Below are 25199 nucleotides of genomic sequence, written 5' to 3' on the forward strand. Positions count from 1 at the left end.
CAGCCTGTAACAATCTGAAGCACCACAAGTGCCAGCATTCCCTTTCTTTTGCACTGACCGGAGTAGTCTCTGTCCTCCATGATGTCCTTCTCCTTCTCTCGCTCCACGGGGTACAGCAGGGTGCACACCATGCCCTGGTTGGGCTGCAGGTAGAGCGCGATGAGGTCACCGAGCGTCTTGAAGCGTCGCACCTGAACCCCTTGAGACGTCTGTAAAAGAGGAGACAGAGGAGCAAACATGTCATCTGTAGAGTGAGACGAGCAGAGTACAGGGACAGCACAGCCACCCGCTGCCCCCTGAGACATGTGTAGAAGAGGAGACAGAGCAGCAAACATGTCATCCACAGAGTGAGACGAGCAGAGTACAGGGACCGCACAGCCACCCGCTGCCCCCTGAGACGTCTGTAGAAGAGGAGACAGAGGAGCAAACATGTCATCTGTAGAGCGGGACGAGCAGAGAACAAGGACCGCACAGCCACCCGCTGCCCCGAGACGTCTGTAGAAGAGGAGACAGAGGAGCAAACATGTCATCTGTAGAGCGAGACGAGCAGAGTACAGGGACCGCACAGCCACCCGCTACCCCCTGAGACCTGAGTAGAAGAGGAGACAGGGGAGCAAACATGTCATCTGTAGAGTGAGACGAGCAGAGTACAGGGACCGCACAGCCACCTGCTGCCCCCTGAGACATGTGTAGAAGAGGAGACAGGGGAGCAAACATGTCATCTGTAGAGCGGGACGAGCAGAGAACAAGGACCGCACAGCCACCCGCTGCCCCCTGAGACGTCTGTAGAAGAGGAGACAGAGGAGCAAACATGTCATCTGTAGAGTGAGACGAGCAGAGTACAGGGACCGCACAGCCACCCGCTACCCCCTGAGACATGTGTAGAAGAGGAGACAGAGGAGCAAACATGTCATCCACAGAGTGAGACGAGCAGAGTACAGGGACCGCACAGCCACCCGCTATCCCCTGAGACATGTGTAGAAGAGGAGACAGAGGAGCAAACATGTCATCTGTAGAGCGGGACAAGCAGAGAACAAGGACCGCACAGCCACCCGCTGCCCCCTGAGACGTCTGTAGAAGAGGAGACAGGGGAGCAAACATGTCATCTGTAGAGCGAGATGAGCAGAGTACAGGGACCGCACAGCCACCCGCTATCCCCTGAGACATGTGTAGAAGAGGAGACAGAGGAGCAAACATGTCATCTGTAGAGCGAGACGAGCAGAGTACAGGGACCAGACAGCCACCCGCTGCCCCCTGAGACATGTGTAGAAGAGGAGACAGAGGAGCAAACATGTCATCTGTAGAGTGAGACGAGCAGAGTACAGGGACCGCACAGCCACCCGCTACCCCGAGACGTCTGTAGAAGAGGAGACAGAGGAGCAAACATGTCATCTGTAGAGTGAGACGAGCAGAGTACAGGGACCGCACAGCCACCCGCTGCCCCCTGAGACATGTGTAGAAGAGGAGACAGAGGAGCAAACATGTCATCTGTAGAGCGGGACGAGCAGAGAACAAGGACCGGACAGCCACCCGCTGCCCCCTGAGACGTCTGTAGAAGAGGAGACAGAGGAGCAAACATGTCATCCACAGAGTGAGACGAGCAGAGTACAGGGACCGCACAGCCACCCGCTATCCCCTGAGACATGTGTAGAAGAGGAGACAGAGGAGCAAACATGTCATCTGTAGAGCGAGATGAGCAGAGTACAAGGACCGCACAGCCACCCGCTGCCCCCTGAGACATGTGTAGAAGAGGAGACAGAGGAGCAAACATGTCATCTGTAGAGCGAGATGAGCAGAGTACAAGGACCGCACAGCCACCCGCTACCCCGAGACGTCTGTAGAAGAGGAGACAGAGGAGCAAACATGTCATCTGTAGAGTGAGACGAGCAGAGTACAAGGACCGCACAGCCACCCGCTGCCCCCTGAGACATGTGTAGAAGAGGAGACAGAGGAGCAAACATGTCATCTGTAGAGCGAGACGAGCAGAGAACAAGGACCACACAGCCACCCGCTGCCCCCTGAGACGTCTGTAGAAGAGGAGACAGAGGAGCAAACATGTCATCTGTAGAGTGAGACGAGCAGAGTACAGGGACCGCACAGCCACCCGCTACCCCGAGACGTCTGTAGAAGAGGAGACAGAGGAGCAAACATGTCATCTGTAGAGCGAGACGAGCAGAGTACAAGGACCGCACAGCCACCCGCTGCCCCCTGAGACATGTGTAGAAAAGGAGACAGAGGAGCAAACATGTCATCTGTAGAGCGGGACAAGCCGAGTACAGGGAACGGACAGCCACCCGCTGCCCCCTGAGACGTCTGTAGAAGAGGAGACAGAGGAGCAAACATGTCATCTGTAGAGCGAGACGAGCAGAGAACAAGGACCGCACAGCCACCCGCTACCCCCTGAGACATGTGTAGAAGAGGAGACAGGGGAGCAAACATGTCATCTGTAGAGCGGGACGAGCAGAGAACAAGGACCGCACAGCCACCCGCTGCCCCCTGAGACATGTGTAGAAGAGGAGACAGGGGAGCAAACATGTCATCTGTAGAGTGAGACAAGCAGAGTACAAGGACCGCACAGCCGTACGGTCACGCTGTTGTATACGTTATATAATACGCCCGTGCGAACCGTACGGGCGTACTATATAATAACATATACGGCAGAGGGGACAGTACGGGCGTACTATATAATAACGTATACGGCAGAGGTGACCGTACGGGCGTACTGAATAATAACATATACGGCAGAGGTGACCGTACGGGCGTACTATATAACAACATATACGGCAGAGGTGACCGTACGGGCGTACTATATAATAACATGTACGGCAGAGGTGACCGTACGGGCGTACTATATAATAACATATACGGCAGAGGTGACCGTACGGGCGTACTGAATAATAACATATACGGCAGAGGTGACCGTACGGGCGTACTATATAACAACATATACGGCAGAGGTGACCGTACGGGCGTACTATATAATAACATGTACGGCAGAGGTGACCGTACGGGCGTACTATATAATAACATATACGGCAGAGGTGACCGTACGGGCGTACTATATAATAACATGTACTGCAGAGGTGACCGTACGGGCGTACTATATAATAACATATACGGCAGAGGGGACCGTACTATATAACAACATATACGGCAGAGGTGACCGTACGGGCGTACTATATAACAACATATACGGCAGAGGTGACCGTACGGGCGTACTATATAACAACATATACGGCAGAGGTGACCGTACGGGCGTACTATATAATAACATATACAGCAGAGGTGACCGTACGGGCGTACTATATAATAACATATACGGCAGAGGTCACCGTACGGGCGTACTATATAACAACATATACGGCAGAGGTCACCGTACGGGCGTACTATATAACAACATATACGGCAGAGGTCACCGTACGGGCGTACTATATAATAACATATACGGCAGAGGTGACCGTACGGGCGTACTATATAATAACATATACGGCAGAGGGGACCGTACGGGCGTACTATATAACAACATATACGGCAGAGGTGACCGTACGGGCGTACTATATAACAACATATACGGCAGAGGTGACCGTACGGGCGTACTATATAACAACATATACGGCAGAGGTGACCGTACGGGCGTACTATATAATAACGTATACGGCAGAGGGGACCGCACAGGCGTACTATATAATAACATATACGGCAGAGGTGACCGTACGGGCGTACTATATAATAACATATACGGCAGAGGTCACCGTACGGGCGTACTATATAATAACATATACGGCAGAGGGGACCGTACGGGCGTACTATATAATAACATATACGGCAGAGGGGACCGTACGGGCGTACTATATAATAACATATACGGCAAGAGTGACTGTATGGGCGTACTATATAATAACATGTACGGCAGAGGTGACCGTACGGGCGTACTATATAATAACGGATACGGCAGAGGTGACCGTACGGGCGTACTATATAATAACGTATACGGCAGAGGTGACCGTACGGGCGTACTATATAATAACGTATACGGCAGAGGTGACCGTACGGGCGTACTATATAATCATGTATACGGCAGAGGTGACCTACGGGCGAACTATATAATAACGTATATGGCAGAGGTGACCGTACAGGCGTACTGTATAATAACATATACGGCAGAGGGGACTGTACGGGCGTACTGTATAATAACATATACGGCAGAGGTCACCGTACGGGCGTACTATATAACAACATATACGGCAGAGGTGACCGTACGGGCGTACTATATAATAACATATACGGCAGAGGTGACCGTACGGGCGTACTATATAATAACGTATACGGCAGAGGTGACCGCACGGGCGTACTATATAATAACGTATACGGCAGAGATGACCGCACGGGCGTACTATATAATAACATATACGGCAGAGGTGACCGTACGGGCGTACTGTATAATAACGTATACGGCAGAGGTGACCATACGGGCGTACTATATAATCATGTATACGGCAGAGGTGACCTACGGGCGAACTATATAATAACGTATATGGCAGAGGTGACCGCACGGGCGTACTATATAATAATGTATACGGCAGAGGTGACCTTACGGGCGTACTATATAATAACGGATACGGCAGAGGTGACCGTACGGGCGTACTATATAATAACATATACGGCAGAGGTGACCGTACGGGCGTACTATATAATAACATGTACGGCAGAGGTGACCGTACGGGCGTACTATATAACAACATATACAGCAGAGGTGACCGTACGGGCGTACTATATAACATATATGGCAGAGGTGACCGTACGGGCGTACTATATAACATATACGGCAGAGGAGACCGTACGGGCGTACTATATAACATATATGGCAGAGGTGACCGTACGGGCGTACTATATAACATATACGGCAGAGGTGACCGTACGGGCGTACTATATAACAACATATACAGCAGAGGTGACCGCACAGGCGTACTATATAACATATACAGCAGAGGTGACTGTACGGGCGTACTATATAACATATACGGCAGAGGTGACCGCACGGGCGTACTATATACTAACGTATACGGCAGAGGTGACTGCACAGGCGTACTATATAATAACGTATACGGCAGAGGTTACCTACGGGCGTACTATATAATAATGTATACCGCAGAGGTGACCGTATGGGCGTACTATATACTAACATATATGGCAGAGGTGACCGTACGGGCGTACTATATAATAACGTATACGGCAAAGGTGACCGCACAGGCGTACTGTATAATAACATATACGGCAGAGGTGACCGTATGGGCGTACTGTATAATAACATATACGGCAGAGGTGACCGTATGGGTGTACTATATAATAACATATACGGCAGAGGTGACCGTATGGGCGTACTATATAATAATATATATGGCACCGTGACCGTACGGGCGTACTGTATAATAACATATACGGCAAGAGTGACTGTATGGGCGTACTATATAATAACATGTACGGCAGAGGTGACCGTACGGGCGTACTATATAATAACGGATACGGCAGAGGTGACCGTACGGGCGTACTATATAATAACGTATACGGCAGAGGTGACCGTACGGGCGTACTATATAATAACGGATACGGCAGAGGTGACCGTACGGGCGTACTATATAATAACATATACGGCAGAGGTGACCGTACGGGCGTACTATATAATAACATGTACGACAGAGATGACCGTACGGGCGTACTATATAATAACATGTACTGCAGAGATGACCGTACGGGCGTACTATATAATAACGTATACGGCAGAAGTGACCGCACGGGCGTACTATATACTAACATATACGGCAAGGGTGACCGTACGGGCGTACTATATAACAACATATACAGCAGAGGTGACCGTACGGGCGTACTATATAACATATACGGCAGAGGTGACCGTACGGGCGTACTATATAACATATACGGCAGAGGTGACCGTACGGGCGTACTATATAACATATACGGCAGAGGTGACCGTACGGGCGTACTATATAACAACATATACAGCAGAGGTGACCGCACAGGCGTACTATATAACATATACAGCAGAGGTGACCGCACAGGCGTACTATATAACATATACAGCAGAGGTGACCGCACGGGCGTACTATATACTAACGTATACGGCAGAGGTGACTGCACAGGCGTACTATATAATAACGTATACGGCAGAGGTGACTGCACAGGCGTACTATATAATAACGTATACGGCAGAGGTGACTGCACAGGCGTACTATATAATAACGTATACGGCAGAGGTGACTGCACAGGCGTACTATATAATAACGTATACGGCAGAGGTGACTGCACAGGCGTACTATATAATAATGTATACAGCAGAGGTGACCGTACGGGCGTACTATATTATAATGTATACGGCAGAGGTGACCTACGGGCGTACTATATAATAACATATACGGCAGAGGTGACCGCACGGGCGCACTATATAATAACGTATACGGCAGAGGTGACCATAAGGGTGTACTATATAATAACATATACGGCAGAGGTGACCTACGGACGTACTATATAATAACGTATATGGCAGAGGAGACTGCACAGGCGTACTATATAATAACATATACGGAAGTGTGACTGTAGGAAGTGGTCCGTAATGCCCCCGCTGGCGTTATGTGCGGTCGGGCACTGAGCCAGGAAGGGGTCAGTGACGCCCCCGCGGGCGGTATGTGTGGTCGGGCGCTGGGCCAGGAAGGGGATTGGCGATGCCCTCGCGGGCTATGTGCGGTCAGCGCCCCCAGTACAGAGGAGTAACACTGCAGGTCAGCCAGGGAAGGGACACGGATTATCCGGCAACAGCGGCGCCTGTCGACAGGGGGAGATATGGGGTATATACGCTGCCTGTATGCGCAGCAAGGGGGGGGATCTAAGCGACTGTGATGAGGACTACTGTTTGATGTGAAGAAGGCTGGTCTGTGGGGTGGGTGAGGGGCGCCGGTGTGGTAGGGAGAGCGCCGTCAGATCCCACAGAAGGGCGACTGCAGGAGTAGTTACTGATGAGGTCGCCCCCTGGCGATGATAGAACGGAGTCCGATCCCACCGGGTGGTCCGCAGACCGGACAGAGAGCCCATGTGACCCCGGGACCGATGCCCACCACCAGAAGCACCAACAGTGGGCACCAGCACTGGGGTGATGGAAGGCGGCAGCCAGACTGATGAATCACATTACACCATGCGGACGGCCGGCATATCACTCACCTGGGGAGGAGGGGGCCGCAGGAGGGTGTGATGGGCAACATGCTGCGGGGTACCCAGGTCCTGGCATCATGTGACATGTGCCACCTACCTAACATTTTACAGACAACCCCCCCTCCCTCATAGCAGCGGGATCCCCTACTGGTGGCGCCCCCGGTAGGATAATGCTCCACACTGCAGGAACCGACAGGCAGAGCGAGGACGGTGACAACTTCTTCTAGATCTCATGCGACCAACGGAGGGCGCACCGCACATCTTCCAGCATCCGCCGCTGATATCGCCCGGGTTTTAATGTTATGGCTGAGCGGCCCCCCTAGTGGTCAGATGAGATTAGTACAGGCAGCACTGTGCCCCTCCCCCGCAGCTGTCGGAGGCTGCAGGGTGCTGACACCTGTTCCTGCAGCTGCCAGTCTAGACTGATGTATGGAGCAGCTGTCACCGGGCGGCTGGACCGCCACCATTAACCTGTAGTGAGCTGAACATGTAAACCCCGCCCACAGCGAGCCACGCCACCACCTGTCCGTGCCCCGTCCTGGGGGTGAGCCGCGATGACAGGGGGCATCACACACAAGACCTGCTTGGGGTCACTCTTGTGGGCCGAGTGGACAAGTCCCGTTATATGTACATGCCGCAATCACATGACTCTGTGATGTCACCTGACGACACGCAGAACGGCGCGCTGCAGGCGTACCGAATAGGAAACGCGACTGCATACGACTTCTGGGATGTACGGTACCAGCACAGTCATTTACTATAATCAGAGAGGTCACATGACCGCACACGTGAATCACATAGCTAATGCGTCATACATGCAGGGGAGATTTAAAGGCCAGTAACACTCAGTCCAAAACTAATAATAGTACAGCAGCGTTATATAAGAGGAGCGGCTGATATCAGTCCCATCTTATTACAGTCCAGCAGTATTATATAAGAGGAGCGCTGATATCAGTCCCATCTTATTACAGTACAGCAGCGTTATATAAGAGGAGTGGCTGATATCAGTCCCATCTTATTACAGTACAGCAGCGTTATATAAGAGGCACAGCTGATATCAGTCCCTTCTTATTACAGTACAGCAGCGTTATATAAGAGGCACAGCTGATATCAGTCCCATCTTATTACACTACAGCAGCGTTATATAAGAGGAGCGGCTGATATCAGTCCCATCTTATTACAGTACAGCAGTGTTATATAAGAGGAGCGGCTGATATCAGTCCCATCTTATTACAGTACAGCAGCGTTATAGAAGAGGAGCGGCTGATATCAGTCCTATCTTATTACAGTACAGCAGTGTTATATAAGAGAACCGGCTGATATCAGTCCCATCTTAGTACAGTACAGCAGTGTTATATAAGAGGAGCCGCCGATATCAGTCCCATCTTATTACAGTACAGCAGTGTTATATAAGAGAACCGGCTGATATCAGTCCCATCTTATTACAGTACAGCAGTGTTATATAAGAGGAGCCGCCGATATCAGTCCCATCTTAGTACAGTACAGCAGTGTTATATAAGAGGAGCGTCTGATATCAGTCCCATCTTATTACAGTACAGCAGCGTTATATAAGAGGAGCGTCTGATATCAGTGCCATCTTATTACAGTACAGCAGTGTTACATATGAGGAGCGTCTGATATCAGTCCCATCTTATTACAGTACAGCAGCGTTATATAAGAGGAGCGGCTGATATCAGTCCCATCTTATTACAGTACAGATTATAAGAGGAGCGGCTGATATCAGTCCCATCTTATTACAATACAGCAGCGTTATATAAAAGGAGCAGCTGATATCAGTCCCATCTTATTACAGTACAGCAGTGTTATATAAGAGGAGCGGCTGATATCAGTCCCATCTTATTACAGTACAGCAGCGTTATATAAGAGGAGCGGCTGATATCAGTCCCATCTTATTACAGTACAGCAGCGTTATATAAGAGGAGCGGCTGATATCAGTCCCATCTTATTACAGTACAGCAGCGTTATATAAGAGGAGCGGCTGATATCAGTCCCATCTTATTACAGTACAGCAGCGTTATATAAAAGGAGCAGCTGATATCAGTCCCATCTTATTACAGTACAGCAGCGTTATATAAGAGGAGCGGCTGATATCAGTCCCATCTTATTACAGTACAGCAGCGTTATATAAGAGGAGCGGCTGATATCAGTCCCATCTTATTACAGTACAGCAGCGTTATATAAGAAGAGCGGCTGATATCAGTCCCATCTTATTACAGTACAGCAGCGTTATATAAAAGGAGCAGCTGATATCAGTCCCATCTTATTACAGTACAGCAGCGTTATATAAGAGGAGCGGCTGATATCAGTCCCATCTTATTACAGTACAGCAGCGTTATATAAGAGGAGCGGCTGATATCAGTCCCATCTTATTACAGTACAGCAGCGTTATATAAGAGGAGCGGCTGATATCAGTCCCATCTTATTACAGTACAGCAGCGTTATATAAGAAGAGCGGCTGATATCAGTCCCATCTTATTACAGTACAGCAGCGTTATATAAAAGGAGCAGCTGATATCAGTCCCATCTTATTACAGTACAGCAGCGTTATATAAGAGGAGCGGCTGATATCAGTCCCATCTTATTACAGTACAGCAGCGTTATATAAGAGGAGCGGCTGATATCAGTCCCATCTTATTACAGTACAGCAGCGTTATATAAGAGGAGCGGCTGATATCAGTCCCATCTTATTACAGTACAGCAGCGTTATATAAGAAGAGCGGCTGATATCAGTCCCATCTTATTACAGTACAGCAGCGTTATATAAGAGGAGCGGCTGATATCAGTCCCATCTTATTACAGTACAGATTATAAGAGGAGCGGCTGATATCAGTCCCATCTTATTACAGTACAGCAGCGTTATATAAGAGGAGCGGCTGATATCAGTCCCATCTTATTACAGTACAGCAGCGTTATATAAGAGGAGCGGCTGATATCAGTCCCATCTTATTATATTACAGCAGCGTTATATAAGAGGAGCGGCTGATATCAGTCCCATCTTATTACAGTATAGCAGTGTTATATATGAGGCACAGCTGATATCAGTCCCATCTTATTACAGTACAGCAGCATTATATAAGAGGAGCGGCTGATATCAGTCCCATCTTATTACAGTACAGCAGTGTTATATAAAAGGATCGACTGATATCAGTCCCATCTTATTACAGTACAGCAGTGTTATATATGGGGAGCAGCTGATATCAGTCCCATCTTATTACAGTACAGCAGTGTTATATAAGAGGAGCGGCTGATATCAGTCCCATCTTATTACAGTACAGCAGTGTTATATAAGAGGGGCAGCTGATTTCAGTCCCATCTTATTACAGTACAGCAGCGTTATATAAGAGGAGCGGCTGATATCAGTCCCATCTTATTACAGTACAGCAGCGTTATATAAGAGGAGCGGCTGATATCAGTCCCATCTTATTACAGTACAGCAGTGTTATATAAGAGGAGCGGATGATATCCATCCCATCTTATTACACTACAGCAGCGTTATATAAGAGGAGCGGCTGATATCAGTCCCATCTTATTACAGTACAGCAGCGTTATATAAGAGGAGCAGCTGATATCAGTCCCATCTTATTACAGTACAGCAGTGTTATATAAGAGGAGCGGCTGATATCAGTCCCATCTTATTACAGTACAGCAGCGTTATATAAGAGGAGCGGCTGATATCAGTCCCATCTTATTACAGTACAGCAGTGTTATATAAGAGGAGCGGCTGATATCAGTCCCATCTTATTACAGTATAGCAGCGTTATATAAGAGGAGCGGCTGATATCAGTCCCATCTTATTACAGTACAGCAGCGTTATATAAGAGGAGCAGCTGATATCAGTCCCATCTTATTACAGTACAGCAGTGTTATATAAGAGGAGCGGCTGATATCAGTCCCATCTTATTACAGTACAGCAGCGTTATATAAGAGGAGCGGCTGATATCAGTCCCATCTTATTACAGTACAGCAGTGTTATATAAGAGGAGCGGCTGATATCAGTCCCATCTTATTACAGTACAGCAGCGTTATAAGAGAAGACTTCTTGTGGTACCTGTACAGCCAGGTAGTCCTCTTCATCGGGCAGAATGCGGTAGGTGTGCACGTGTTTCTGGAACCTGCGGGGGAGAGGATACAGGAGTTATTACAGGTCACATCCTACAAACAGAAGGCTCTTTCTTTGTGGTCCGGTCATCTGTAGGGCAGTAGTGAAATAATGCAGTAGTGTGGAGGCCGACGGCGGGGATCAGCGTAGCTGCAGGGACTGACCGGTCCTACATTCTGGGGAGGTTCTCTGTAGGGATCATTGTGTGTGCGCTTGTTGCAGAGGCTCTTTATAGGGATGTCTAACAGATCTTTGTAGGGATCATTTTAGGAAGTGGCTGCAGGGACTCACTGTAAGTACTCACTGTCGAGGGTCTCTGTAAGGATTACTGGGGTCTCTGTAGGGATTACTGCAGATTTTCTGTTGTGGACCTGCCTTGTGTGGCCAAACCCTCAGTGTAGGGATCATTCTAGAGACTTTTTAAGGTTCTCCTTGGAAATTAGTCTAGAACAACAGTAGGGATCGTTGTGGGGTCTTGCTAGGGAGGTTCTCTGTGGGGATCAGCCTTGGAGATTCAGGTTCCCTGTAGGGATCACTGTGAGAAGCTATCTGGGAGATTCAGGATCACAGTAGAGATCATTGTGGGGTCTTGTTTGGGAGGTTCATTAGAGGGATCACTGAAGGGATCCTAGTGGGGACTTTCTTGGGAGCTTCTCTGTAGGGATCGGGTCTGCGAGGTCCTCTGTAGGGTTTACTGCGGGGACTGTCTGTGGATGCAGTCCTGGTCCCTGGTCACTTCTAGTGCACCCTTGGCCACCCAGCTTTCCTACAACCCTGAGTGGCGAGTCTATTGTGAATCAGCGGCTGCATCTCTTGCCCACCTCGCAGCTCTGCCATTCAGGACTCCAGGAAAGCGGACAGTTCTACTAGTTACTGGATGCTAGTGGGGGAGGGGCTCCGGAGTATCCGGCAGACGGGCGCAGCGGGACGGGCGCGGCCCGCAGCAGACGATGCTGGGACTTTCCAGCCATGTCCTGCAGCTGCGTCCTTGTCGGGTCACCCGAGCGCTCGGCTCACAACAAACATGTTTTGGGTTATTGTGCCAACCAGGTCATACGGTAAACAACTGACTGGCGCAGCAGCACACGCCGCTCCGACCGCCGAGCCAACACGATGGCCGCCATTACAATGTTCATAGCAGATATCACCGCTGCTTCCTCTCTCCTACTGCTCTGCTTGTGTCAGTCTTCACTGATTCAGGCATTTTATTCCAGAACCAGAAGGATCAGCAAATACGGTACAGGCTGCAGAGCAGGGAATTGTGGGAGACTCAGCGACTCACAGGAATTGTCAATTACACCAAATTTACATATTTGGCACAAAATATTGGTGTAATAGGCGCCAACTCAAGAGGCGCCACGAGGGTGAGCGTCACGTATCGTGGGTGCAGACGGCAGAATCCAACATGGCAGCTACGGAGATGCAGGACCGCCGATCCGCACCGCGACGTGGCCCTTTACAGCGGGTGAACCCCGTGCGGAGTCCACAGAGCGACGCGGCACGCCTTATTTCCCTACAACGCAGCTTCCTGGAGGCGGACTTACCGCCGGCCGCCACGGATCACGCATCACATACTACACCGCGATGTGCTGCCGCTTTTATCAATGGCTGCCTGATACATTTGGCGCCACTTGACAGACCTGCAGACGTTCCTCCCGTCACCTTTTGTCTGCTGGACTAAAATGTGGGGTTATTGTAACAAAAAAAATGGAGCAAATCCGTTATAAATTTGGTGCATTTTACAATTCTTAGCCCCGCCCCACTTTTTAAAATTGTCAAAAGGTGTAAACACAACCTCCGCCATCAAGGATCATTCGCACATCCGTATTTGCCGCACATTTTATAAATTAACAATGGCGGCAGCGCCACACAGCGGAGTATCAGAGCGCCGCCTGTGGTGAAGGACAGAAGTGGAACGCGCAATTTATAAGATCTGCCTCTGATTGTGGTAAAACCTTCATAGCAATTTATTCATCTGCAGCCACCGGAGGAGAAGGAGGGTGCGCCAAATCTACCCCGAGCCACGACCCTCTTAACCCCTTAGTGACCAGCCTAACCTGTGCCTGCACTCTGGGGGACATATAATGTGTCGGAGATGTTACTGGCCGCACTCTGGGGGACATATAATGTGTCGGAGATGTTACTGGCCGCACTCTGGGGGACACATAATGTGTCGGAGATGTTACTGGCCGCACTCTGGGGGACACATAATGTGTCGGAGATGTTACTGGCCGCACTCTGGGGGACACATAATGTGTCGGAGATGTTACTGGCCGCACTCTGGGGGACACATAATGTGTCGGAGATGTTACTGGCCGCACTCTGGGGGACATATAATGTGTCGGAGATGTTACTGGCCGCACTCTGGGGGACATATAATGTGTCGGAGATGTTACTGGCCGCACTCTGGGGGACACATAATGTGTCGGAGATGTTACTGGCCGCACTCTGGGGGACACATAATGTGTCGGAGATGTTACTGGCCGCACTCTGGGGGACACATAATGTGTCGGAGATGTTACTGGCCGCACTCTGGGGGACACATAATGTGTCGGAGATGTTACTGGCCGCACTCTGGGGGACATATAATGTGTCGGAGATGTTACTGGCCGCACTCTGGGGGACATATAATGTGTCGGAGATGTTACTGGCCGCACTCTGGGGGACATATAATGTGTCGGAGATGTTACTGGCCGCACTCTGGGGGACATATAATGTGTCGGAGATGTTACTGGCCGCACTCTGGGGGACACATAATGTGTCGGAGATGTTACTGGCCGCACTCTGGGGGACACATAATGTGTCGGAGATGTTACTGGCCGCACTCTGGGGGACACATAATGTGTCGGAGATGTTACTGGCCGCACTCTGGGGGACACATAATGTGTCGGAGATGTTACTGGCCGCACTCTGGGGGACACATAATGTGTCGGAGATGTTACTGGCCGCACTCTGGGGGACACATAATGTGTCGGAGATGTTACTGGCCGCACTCTGGGGGACACATAATGTGTTGGAGATGTTACTGGCCGCACTCTGGAGGACATATAATGTGTTGGAGATGTTACTGGCCGCACTCTGGGGGACATATAATGTGTTGGAGATGTTACTGGCCGCACTCTGGGGGACATATGTGTTGGAGATGTTACTGGCCGCACTCTGGGGGACATATAATGTGTTGGAGATGTTACTGGCCGCACTCTGGAGGACATATAATGTGTTGGAGATGTTACTGGCCGCACTCTGGGGGACATATAATGTGTCGGAGATGTTACTGGCCGCACTCTGGGGGACACATAATGTGTCGGAGATGTTACTGGCCGCACTCTGGGGGACACATAATGTGTCGGAGATGTTACTGGCCGCACTCTGGGGGACACATAATGTGTCGGAGATGTTACTGGCCGCACTCTGGGGGACATATAATGTGTCGGAGATGTTACTGGCCGCACTCTGGGGGACATATAATGTGTCGGAGATGTTACTGGCCGCACTCTGGGGGACATATAATGTGTCGGAGATGTTACTGGCCGCACTCTGGGGGACACATAATGTGTCGGAGATGTTACTGGCCGCACTCTGGGGGACACATAATGTGTCGGAGATGTTACTGGCCGCACTCTGGGGGACACATAATGTGTCGGAGATGTTACTGGCCGCACTCTGGGGGACACATAATGTGTCGGAGATGTTACTGGCCGCACTCTGGGGGACACATAATGTGTCGGAGATGTTACTGGCCGCACTCTGGGGGACACATAATGTGTCGGAGATGTTACTGGCCGCACTCTGGGGGACACATAATGTGTCGGAGATGTTACTGGCCGCACTCTGGGGGACACATAATGTGTCGGAGATGTTACTGGCCGCACTCTGGGGGACACATAATGTGTCGGAGATGTTACTGGCCGCACTCTGGGGGACACATAATGTGTCGGAGATGTTACTGGCCGCACTCTGGGGGACACATAATGTGTCGGAGATGTTACTGGCCGCACTCTGGGGGACACATAATGTGTCGGAGATGTTACTGGCCGCACTTTGGGGGACACATAATGTGTCGGAGATGTTACTGGCCGCACTCTGGGGGACACATAATGTGTCGGAGATGTTACTGGCCGCACTCTGGGGGACACATAATGTGTCGGAGATGTTACTGGCCGCACTCTGGGGGACATATAATGTGTCGGAGATGTTACTGGCCGCACTCTGGGGGACATATAATGTGTCGGAGATGTTACTGGCCGCACTCTGGGGGACATATAATGTGTCGGAGATGTTACTGGCCGCACTCTGGGGGACATATAATGTGTCGGAGATGTTACTGGCCGCACTCTGGGGGACATATAATGTGTCGGAGATGTTACTGGCCGCACTCTGGGGGACATATAATGTGTCGGAGATGTTACTGGCCGCACTCTGGGGGACATATAATGTGTCGGAGATGTTACTGGCCGCACTCTGGGGGACATATAATGTATCGGAGATGTTACTGGCCGCACTCTGGGGGACATATAATGTATCGGAGATGTTACTGGCCGCACTCTGGGGGACATATAATGTATCGGAGATGTTACTGGCCGCACTCTGGGGGACATATAATGTGTCGGAGATGTTACTGGCCGCACTCTGGGGGACACATAATGTGTCGGAGATGTTACTGGCCGCACTCTGGGGGACACATAATGTGTCGGAGATGTTACTGGCCGCACTCTGGGGGACACATAATGTGTCGGAGATGTTACTGGCCGCACTCTGGGGGACACATAATGTGTCGGAGATGTTACTGGCCGCACTCTGGGGGACACATAATGTGTCGGAGATGTTACTGGCCGCACTCTGGGGGACACATAATGTGTCGGAGATGTTACTGGCCGCACTCTGGGGGACATATGTGTTGGAGATGTTACTGGCCGCACTCTGGGGGACATATAATGTGTTGGAGATGTTACTGGCCGCACTCTGGGGGACATATAATGTGTTGGAGATGTTACTGGCCGCACTCTGGGGGACATATGTGTTGGAGATGTTACTGGCCGCACTCTGGGGGACATATAATGGGTTGGATAACTTTTATTACATTTCGGGGGGGAGAGATGGAACCCCTACACAGAAATTCTGTTTTGGGGTTTCGTTTCTACAGCATGTAAAGGGTTAAACTGCCAGGCTCTGAGGGGTGTCCATGCCTGGCGGTTAGAGCAGGATCCTGGCTGTCAGCGCCTTATAAAGACGTATGTGCAGGTTTACAGCCCACCAGCGAGGTCAGTATGAAGGCGCATTGTGGTCACGAAGGGGTTAATAGATCTGGCAGCTCGCCGGCCGTCCTCTAAGTGTCCTCGCTACAATATACGCCATCATTCCGCCAGTTTCCGGTGTACGATATTATAAATCCGTGAAGTTACGGTTGGCCACACCCCTTCTGCTAAGCCCCGCCCAATTAGTTTAAAAACTAGTGAAGGCGGCGTAGAAAGACCAAAGTGCGGCACAAACCATGTAGAATTGTGGCGCCCGCCGTCATAAATCTGCGCCCTGCGTGTAACCCGTCGCCGTGCGTCACGCCGTCCCGCCGCACACAACTTTTATATCGCAGTCTGATAATCAGGAAAATCTGGATTAAAACAAAACAAAGCAGGGAGACGTAAAAGCTGCCATCAGCCGCCCGCAGGGGGCGCCGCGCACACCTGTCCGTGTCACATGACCTCCAGCTTCCCCAGGCGGATTTACATATGGAAATCTTGGCTCTGACTTCTCCATTATGTAAAGACGCCGCGCAAATATACAGAGTAACAAAAGCCGGAGCGGGAGAGCGGCGCCATGATACGGGTGGGGGCCATCACTACGCCAATATGGAGGCACAGCCCTCTCACCATGCAGAGCGCCAGCCTCTAGACTTGTGTGACAACTGGGCGGATCTCCCGTGCACGACCTCGGCGCGGTGTTTAGGGCTCGCGGTTCGTGACATTGGTTGTGTCAGGTACGGCACATGAGGTCCACATCACACACAACTGTGCTTCAAGGGGATGGCAAAGGTTAAAAAAACATGGCTGCCACCTTCCAAGCACAGCGCCACCCTTGTCCATAAGGCTGTGTGCAGTATTGCAGCTCAGCTCCATTGAAGTGAATGGGAGCTGAGCTGCAGTTGCAGAGCCAACACTGTGGACAAGGGTGGCGCTGTTTTATGAAGCGAGCAGCCATGTTGTTCTAAGCTCGGACATCCCCTTTAAGCTCGGCTGTGAAAGGCTCCTAATACACGGAGAGATAAATCGTTCGCGCTTCCGATCGGAATTGCATTCGCAAATTGTTCGGTTGTGCCAGTGAATGTGAGCGACTAAACGACCGCCATCCGCATGCAGCGCCGCGCCAACAAAACAAGCGAGGAGCGCAAAGCGAACGAATTCTCGCCCAATCGGCGCCATGCTTACACGGAACGATTAGCTTCAGATTCGCAGCCTCCATCGATTTACTGAGCGCCAAGCGTTCCGTGTAGAAGGTCTGCGGCCGCTGACCGCGCTGCCGCGTGTACAGGATGTATAATTAGGGGTCCTTCAGCCCGACGAGCCTCAGGGATCACACGGCCGGCGCTCGCCCGCGACTAATCCTCCATCGTCCCCACACAACACGGTTATCAGAGGCACAACGATCACGCCACCATGTGGGGAAAATGGCGCTAAAGGAGCCGACAAACCGCACCGCGAGCCACACGTCACCATAGCAACCAATGAGAGCTCAGCTTACATTCCTCCACAGCAGGGCGCAGCAGCAAAGCCGAGCTCTGATTGGTTGCTATGACCACCAAAGCTTAGAAGATGAAAGAAGGATTCTGATTGGTTGCTCCTTCAGATGGATTTAATATGGCGGACCGGAAGCCTCCTCAGGGCTGTCGCACCTCCAGGGAACAAGCAGCCATATTGCGGCCAACAGTCGCCGCTACACCCCCTCCATTATCCTCTATACCGCAACGTTGCAGGACGGTCGCCGACCAAAGCGCCTCATGTCATGTAATATCAGTCGCCGCTACTCGGGTCTGCCAAAAACACATGGCACAGGACGTATCCCAGGCTGGGATACAGCAGCCAAGCAGACAGGATGGGATTAGATACGGCGGCACAGCGGACACTATCACACGACGGGATTAGATACTCGGCTCAGCAGACGGTATCACACATGATGCGATTAGATACATGGCTCCGCAGACAGTATCACACATGATGGGATTAGATACACGGCTCAGCAGACAGTATCACACATGATGGGATTAGATACACGGCTCAGCAGACAGCATCACACATGATGGGATTAGATACATGGCTCAGCAGACAGTATCACACAGGATAGGATTAGATACACGGCTCAGCAGACAGTATCACACATGATGGGATTAGATACACGGCTCAGCAGACAGTATCACACAGGATAGGATTAGGTACACGGCTCAGCAGACAGTATCACATATGATAGGATTAGATACAACAGCTCAGCAAGCAGTATCACACATGATGGGATTAGATACACAGCTCAGCAGACATCACACAGGATAGGATTAGATACACAGCTCAGCAGACAGTATCACACAGGATAGGATTAGATACACGGCTCAGCAGACAGTATCACACAGGATAGGATTAGATACACGGCTCAGCAGACAGTATCACACAGGATATGATTAGATACACAGCTCAGCAAGCAGTATCACACTATAGGATTAGATACACGGCTCAGCTGACAGTATCACACTACAGGATTAGATACAGCAGCTCTGTACCGAATAGTCGTGACCCGAGTATGTAAGTAGCGGGGTGCTGTTGGTGGGTGGCTGTATACACGCTGGGTGCTGTTGGCGGGCGGCATGTGGCTAAATATACCCGGGTAGCGGACATGTGGGTGTTGCGGGCACAGCTGCTGTTCTGCATCTGTCGGGTCTCTCGGCTGCAGCTGTTTCTTGGGCTTCTTCTCCACATTCCTCGTATGTCGAGACGCAAGAGAGCGCCGTACCGGAGAGACTGCAGGCACACAGGGGCACGAATGATGGCGCCATTCATGGCTCTGTCCGCCATGCCAAGCTCAGGCTGGCCGTATCGGGCGCACCAGAGAGCGGGGCTTCACCTTAGACCAGTGTACGCTCCGGGGCTGAACACCACTACTCCCACAATGCAAGTCAGCGGGACAGAAAGGTGGGCAGCAGCGGCCGGAGCGGAATCATGAGTGCAGCTCTGGATGTGACTACTGATTAGTCAGTGGGGCGGAGTGGCAACCTGCGGCGGTGACAAGCTCTTCACTTCCTCTTCGTCTCAGGAAAGAGGCGGCCGGAAGGGCTTCCACCGTAACCGCGAGCGAACGCGTCCGCGGCCTCAGCGGTAGTAATGTGAGAACCGACAAGAGCGCCCACCGTGATTCAACGGGGGCAACTTCTAATTAGTCAGCACAACTGGACCAACGTGCGGCGGCGGCGCCTCTGGTTCGCCACATCCTCTTTACGTGTTCAGCACCTAGAATACCTCAAGGAGAAGCAGAAAACCGCGCGACCGACTCCGTAACCGCCGGACGGGACGGCAGGATGGCATCGCTGGAGCGACGAGGGCGTTCAGGGGGCACGCGGGGCAGTCAGGGGGTCTCAGCCCAGGATCGGCAGATCACACCCCCTCCACAAAGGGTTAAAGAGGACCAGAAGAGCCAATACGGATGACAGCGGCGTCTAAGTGGGCTTTTACACGGCTCGATCCGCGCCGGATGATGAGCGCCAATCAACAAGATCAGCGATCGTTTAAATAGCCTTCCCACTGACCGCCGATCGCTCGTCCCCCGTAACGGTCAGCGCCGTCACCCAACAGACATCTCCGGCGGGCAAAACAGCGCAAAACTTGTATCACTGTGCGGCAGAAGAACCTCTCCTGGTCAGATGGGGCCAGATGTCTGTTGCTGCTGGGAGGTCAGAATTTGGCGCAAGCAGCATGAATCGCTGACCCCTTCCTGTCAGCTGGTCAGAACATGTCAGCACCGCCATCTAATCTGCAGCAACTACAAGAAGCTTCCTGTCCGCAGGGGCCGATATTCCTGCAGATCGATTTCATCCCTGAGTGGAATCTGAAGAAGCAGGATGAATCGCTGCGGATCTGATGGCGAAGGACGGGGCGGTCATGTGACACGTCATGAGTTTGTCGCGGCGTATGCAGTACACGCCTCCACTGCGGAGAACCTCTACGGATACGTGATGGCGATCGCCGCGAGGTTTCTACACTTCTTGTCACACATCTCAATGAAGAACACTGAAGGCAGAGTCTCCTTAGCCTGAAATGGCTGATAACAGGGAACAGTAGCGGGCAGACTACAGTGTAACGCCCCTTTAAGCCCAGCAGTAGTATTCGCGGCCGCTGGCGCCGAGGCTGTAATGAGAGTCCTCTTCCTGGACAGGATGACTCCGGGGTCACTGCGTCATGTGATCCCGAGGCTCCAGCAAACGCATGGTTAAACTATCAAGCGGAGATGTCGCAACTTCATTTTAAAGGAACAGTACACCCGTTATCTACTGCTCTCTGTTATCAGCCATGTCCAGCAGGAAAGGGAGTTGCCCATCCCCCTTCAATCACAGCAACCCCAAGCGAGTTGGATTTTTCACCCGCATGAAAATGACAAGTCGTTTCAACGAGAAGATTTACAAAGCGGACGGCGCCGCGGCGACACGAGCGGAACGGCAGAATAACGCGGCTCACGGAATCGCTGCAAGAGAAAAGTCGCGCCTGTGAACAACGCTCGCAAATAACGGACGCCATTTCTGTGCGAGTGAGTGAATGATGTCTCGGGTGCTTGTAATCAGGCGCCGCGCTCGCCGCGGTGTTTTAGCGCTGCCGCTGACTTACAAGGGCGGTTCAGTCCGTAATACGCACGTTTGACGCCACAACGCAGGTCTGTGGGGTTCATGCTGCGTTACACGGAGCGGAGGCTCCTCTGGTCCCTCCTCGGGGACCTCACCACTGTGGGCGGCCATGTTTATCATCCTCTCTCGGACCCGGGGGTGGGGCTGACTGCTCCTAGCCCCGCCCTCCTGTCAGAAGGGGGCGGTCCCTCATCCAGTGACACTTTCTAGTCGGCGATCTCCTTTAGGAGAGAATCGCACGAGTTCTGTGTTTTGCGCGACACGCGGGATTCTGCGAGGTATTAACCCATTGCTGACAACGGTCAATTCTCACAGCCGTTTTCCTCTGACAGCGATTCTGCGGGACGGAATAACCGACGCTCCGTTTTGCGTGATTTCATAGAAAATTCATTATTTGCATCGCACTTACATGAAACTCGCAGATTTCGTGTTTACCGCGAATGAGATGCGATTTAAATTTTTTCATACTGAAACACGCAATTTTCACTCACGTAAAAAGACGCATCGCAGCGGCGCAGAAATCGCCAATCTGGGAGCGCAGTATCCGCACGGGTGTGTCCGAACAATATCGCACGTGTCAATACGGCCTGAGGGCTGCTTTACACGGACAATATTCCCCGGGAGTTTTGCGCACTGTGAGACGCACAGGCTGCGATTTTCCTCTTGAAGCGACACTATGAGACGAAAAAACTGCAGCGCGTCCACCAAATTGCAGGAAACTCACCCATTATTTGCTACGGGCGAGTTAAAAACATGGCGCCGCGCTGGAGTCGCCGTAGGCGGAGGCTTCGTGCGGGCGATGGGGCTTGAAATTCTTCCTACTGAAAAAACCAATAGTCACGCATGAAAAGCGCGTTTACAAGCGCGATACCGCTCCGTGTTTCTCCGCCTTGGGGCTCATTCGCACGGCGACAGCGGGACTCAGTTGTGCAAATACACTGCGCATTTATGCGACCCCAAACCGATTATGTGCGCGGACTCAGAGCGCCCGTGTATCCGCTGCGCAAATCTGCCGTGAATATGCGGCTTCCTGAGTATTTGCGCCGGAACGTTCTCTTCAACAGCCTATTGCGGTACGTAATACGCAACAAGGCGGGACGCGCATTTTTTTCACTCAATCGTCCCATGATAACAGGCGCCCACGCGAACGAGCGTACTGAGATCGGGGGGGCTCTACTCACCGTGTAATACGTGGCGCAAATCTGCCTGGCGGCACGAGCCAAACGCTCTGGACTTTTCTTCTCTCTACAAACTTTTACGTTGAGGTTACTGTCCCTTTAAGTGGTCCGGGCTCACGGTGGTCTCCAGCCTGCAGCTGCGCCACACAGAGCGCCTTTATACCCAGTCAGACATGCGGGTTCGTGACGCCATCTTTGTGATTCAGTAAAGCTCAGTGGGAACCGATACGGTATTTGTGCCGCCGCGACGAACGCCTCATTCCACGGAACGGCTGGAGGGACTCCCTGATGCTCCGACCTCGGCGACGGTGATGAGACCCGCAAGTATGCCCCCCGAGCTGCCCGACAACCGCCTGTAGACTCTTACCGGGCACGAGACTGGCACCAGTGGGGGGGTGAGGGGTGCGGGCGAAGGGGGGGGGGGGTGTTGGTTAGAGAATTCTTGTATTAAAAAAGTATCTAATCCCGCCGAACGTAACCGCGAGAACAGAAGCCGCGGTCCTGTGACTCGCTGACGGCGGTCTGTGAAGGACGCCGCTGATCGCTGGCGACTTAAGATCTTCTGGTTTCCCCAGGAGGAGGCGCTGCGCCTTATCATACGCCCGTGTGGCTTCGCACTCGCGCCCGTCTATTCTTGGCTGCCGTTTGCGTCTGATGACATCACACTACAATCGCGCAATTTTCCTTAGGGAACCTTTTAAGACTTCTTGCGCCTCCCACTGCGCTCATCATCCAGATCAGGGCAGCCGCCCGCCGGACCCTACAGACAGGACTGCAGAAGATTGTAAGCTCTTGGGTACGAGGCCTCACAAGTCTCTAGGCCCAAATGACGCAACGTCCTCTGGAGGTCATGTGATGCTGGGACGGGCGAATGGGAAATGGCGCCATTCTGAATCTGCCCTATTTTCCATACAGCCGGCGGCGGACGCATCAACAGTGCGACTAGCGGAGGGGCAGCGCTGTATGCGCCACAAGTGACCGCCATGCTGGGGCGCTACGGAGTCACGATATTACGGCCCGATACTCGAATATACAAGTGCTAGCAGGTCAGACGCTGCGGTGCCCGCGACGAACGCCACATTTGCAGCCATGTTTGCGCCATTTTCCGGAAGGGTTGCTACTTACAGGACGCAGAGGGCGTAGGCGCCGGTGACGCTCTCGCTGTCTCGCACCAGGAAGCTGCCGTCTCGCCCCGCTTTGGCCAGCAGCTCCTCGGCGGCCGCCCGGCTCAGGTCCCGGTGGTACCAGGGCAGCGCCATGTTCCCGGCTGCGCCCGCCGCTGGCACGCTGCTGCAGCTCATCGCCATCGCTGCAAAACTCCAAAAGCAAAAATAGTCAAAAACTGCAGCAAAAAAACGGGAGAAAAAGCAGAAAAACACAAATAACGGGAAATCCAAAAAGTAGAAAAGTGCAGAAGAGGAGAAGCCGAGAGCCCCGGGCGGCGGCAGCAGCGGAGACCCCGCGCCCACCGGGCAGGAGGCCGCAGTCAGCGGGCGCACGGAGGGCGCAGCCCGGGCGCACAGCGGAGCCCCATCCCGCGGCCGCAAAGAGGAAGCGCCGAACTGAGAGCCGCCGCCTCCAACCCGGACATCAGCGGCGCCCCCGGGTGGCCACAGCGCGGCACTGCAGCCACAGCGGGAAGCGCGGAACAACCCGCTGCAAGCGGCGCTCACTGCTGTGTACACTGCAAACACCGAGCACCCCTCACTATATACACACACCGAGCACTGTATACACCCCTCACTATATACACACACCGAGCACTGTATACACCCCTCACTATATACACTGCACACACCGAGCACTGTATACACCCCTCACTATATACACTGCACACACACAGCACTGTATACACCCCTCACTACATACACTGCACACACCGAGCACTGTATACACCCCTCACTATATACACTGCACATACCGAGCACTGTATACACCCCTCACTATATACACTGCACACACCGAGCACTGTATACACTCCTCACTATATACACTGCACACACCGAGCACTGTATACACTCCTCACTATATACACTGCACACACACCGAGCACTGTATACACCCCTCACTATATACACTGCACACACCGAGCACTGTATACAGCCCTCACTATATACACTGCAACACCCCGAGCACTGTATACACCCCTCACTATATACACTGCACACAGTGAGCACAGTATACACCCCTCACTATATACACTGCACACACCGAGCACAGTATACACTCCTCACTATATACACTGCACACACCGAGCACAGTATACACTCCTCACTATATACACTGCACACACACCGAGCACAGTATACACTCCTCACTATATACACTGCACACACCGAGCACTGCTAACTATATACACTGCACACACCGAGCACTGTATACACCCCTCACTATATACACTGCACACACCGAGCACTGCAGACACCCCTCACTGCTAACTATATAGACTGCATGCTGTATACACCCCTCACTATATACACTGCAGACACCGAGCACTGTATACACCCCTCACTATATACACTGCACACACCGAGCACTGCAGACACCCCTCACTGCTAACTATATACACTGCACGCTGTATACACCCCTTACTATATACACTGCACACACCGAGCACTGCACACACCCCTCACTGCTAACTATATACACTGCACGCTGCACACACCGAGCACTGTATACACCCCTCACTATATACACTGCACACACACCGAGCACTGTATACACCCCTCACTATATACACTGCACACACACCGAGCACTGTATACACCCCTCACTATATGCACTGCACACACCGAGCACTGTATACACC

General features: G+C 51.9%; 1 protein-coding gene across 1 annotated transcript in view; it reads right to left on the reverse strand.

Moving 5' to 3' along the window:
- INPPL1 (inositol polyphosphate phosphatase like 1) overlaps window positions 1–23941 on the reverse strand; it is a 60361-nt gene extending 36420 nt beyond the window's left edge. Inside the window, exons 1-3 of the mRNA XM_066588392.1 lie at window positions 23516–23941; window positions 11291–11354; window positions 59–209 (exon numbers count right to left, since the gene is read on the reverse strand). Coding sequence (XP_066444489.1) covers window positions 59–209; window positions 11291–11354; window positions 23516–23697 — 397 coding nt within the window. The 5' untranslated portion in view covers window positions 23698–23941. The remainder of the gene's footprint in view (window positions 1–58; window positions 210–11290; window positions 11355–23515) is intronic.
- Between the last annotated feature and the right edge of the window lie 1258 nt (window positions 23942–25199).

This window comes from Eleutherodactylus coqui, chromosome 1, assembly GCF_035609145.1.
Source record: "Eleutherodactylus coqui strain aEleCoq1 chromosome 1, aEleCoq1.hap1, whole genome shotgun sequence".
Classification (NCBI taxonomy): Eukaryota; Metazoa; Chordata; class Amphibia; order Anura; family Eleutherodactylidae; genus Eleutherodactylus; species Eleutherodactylus coqui.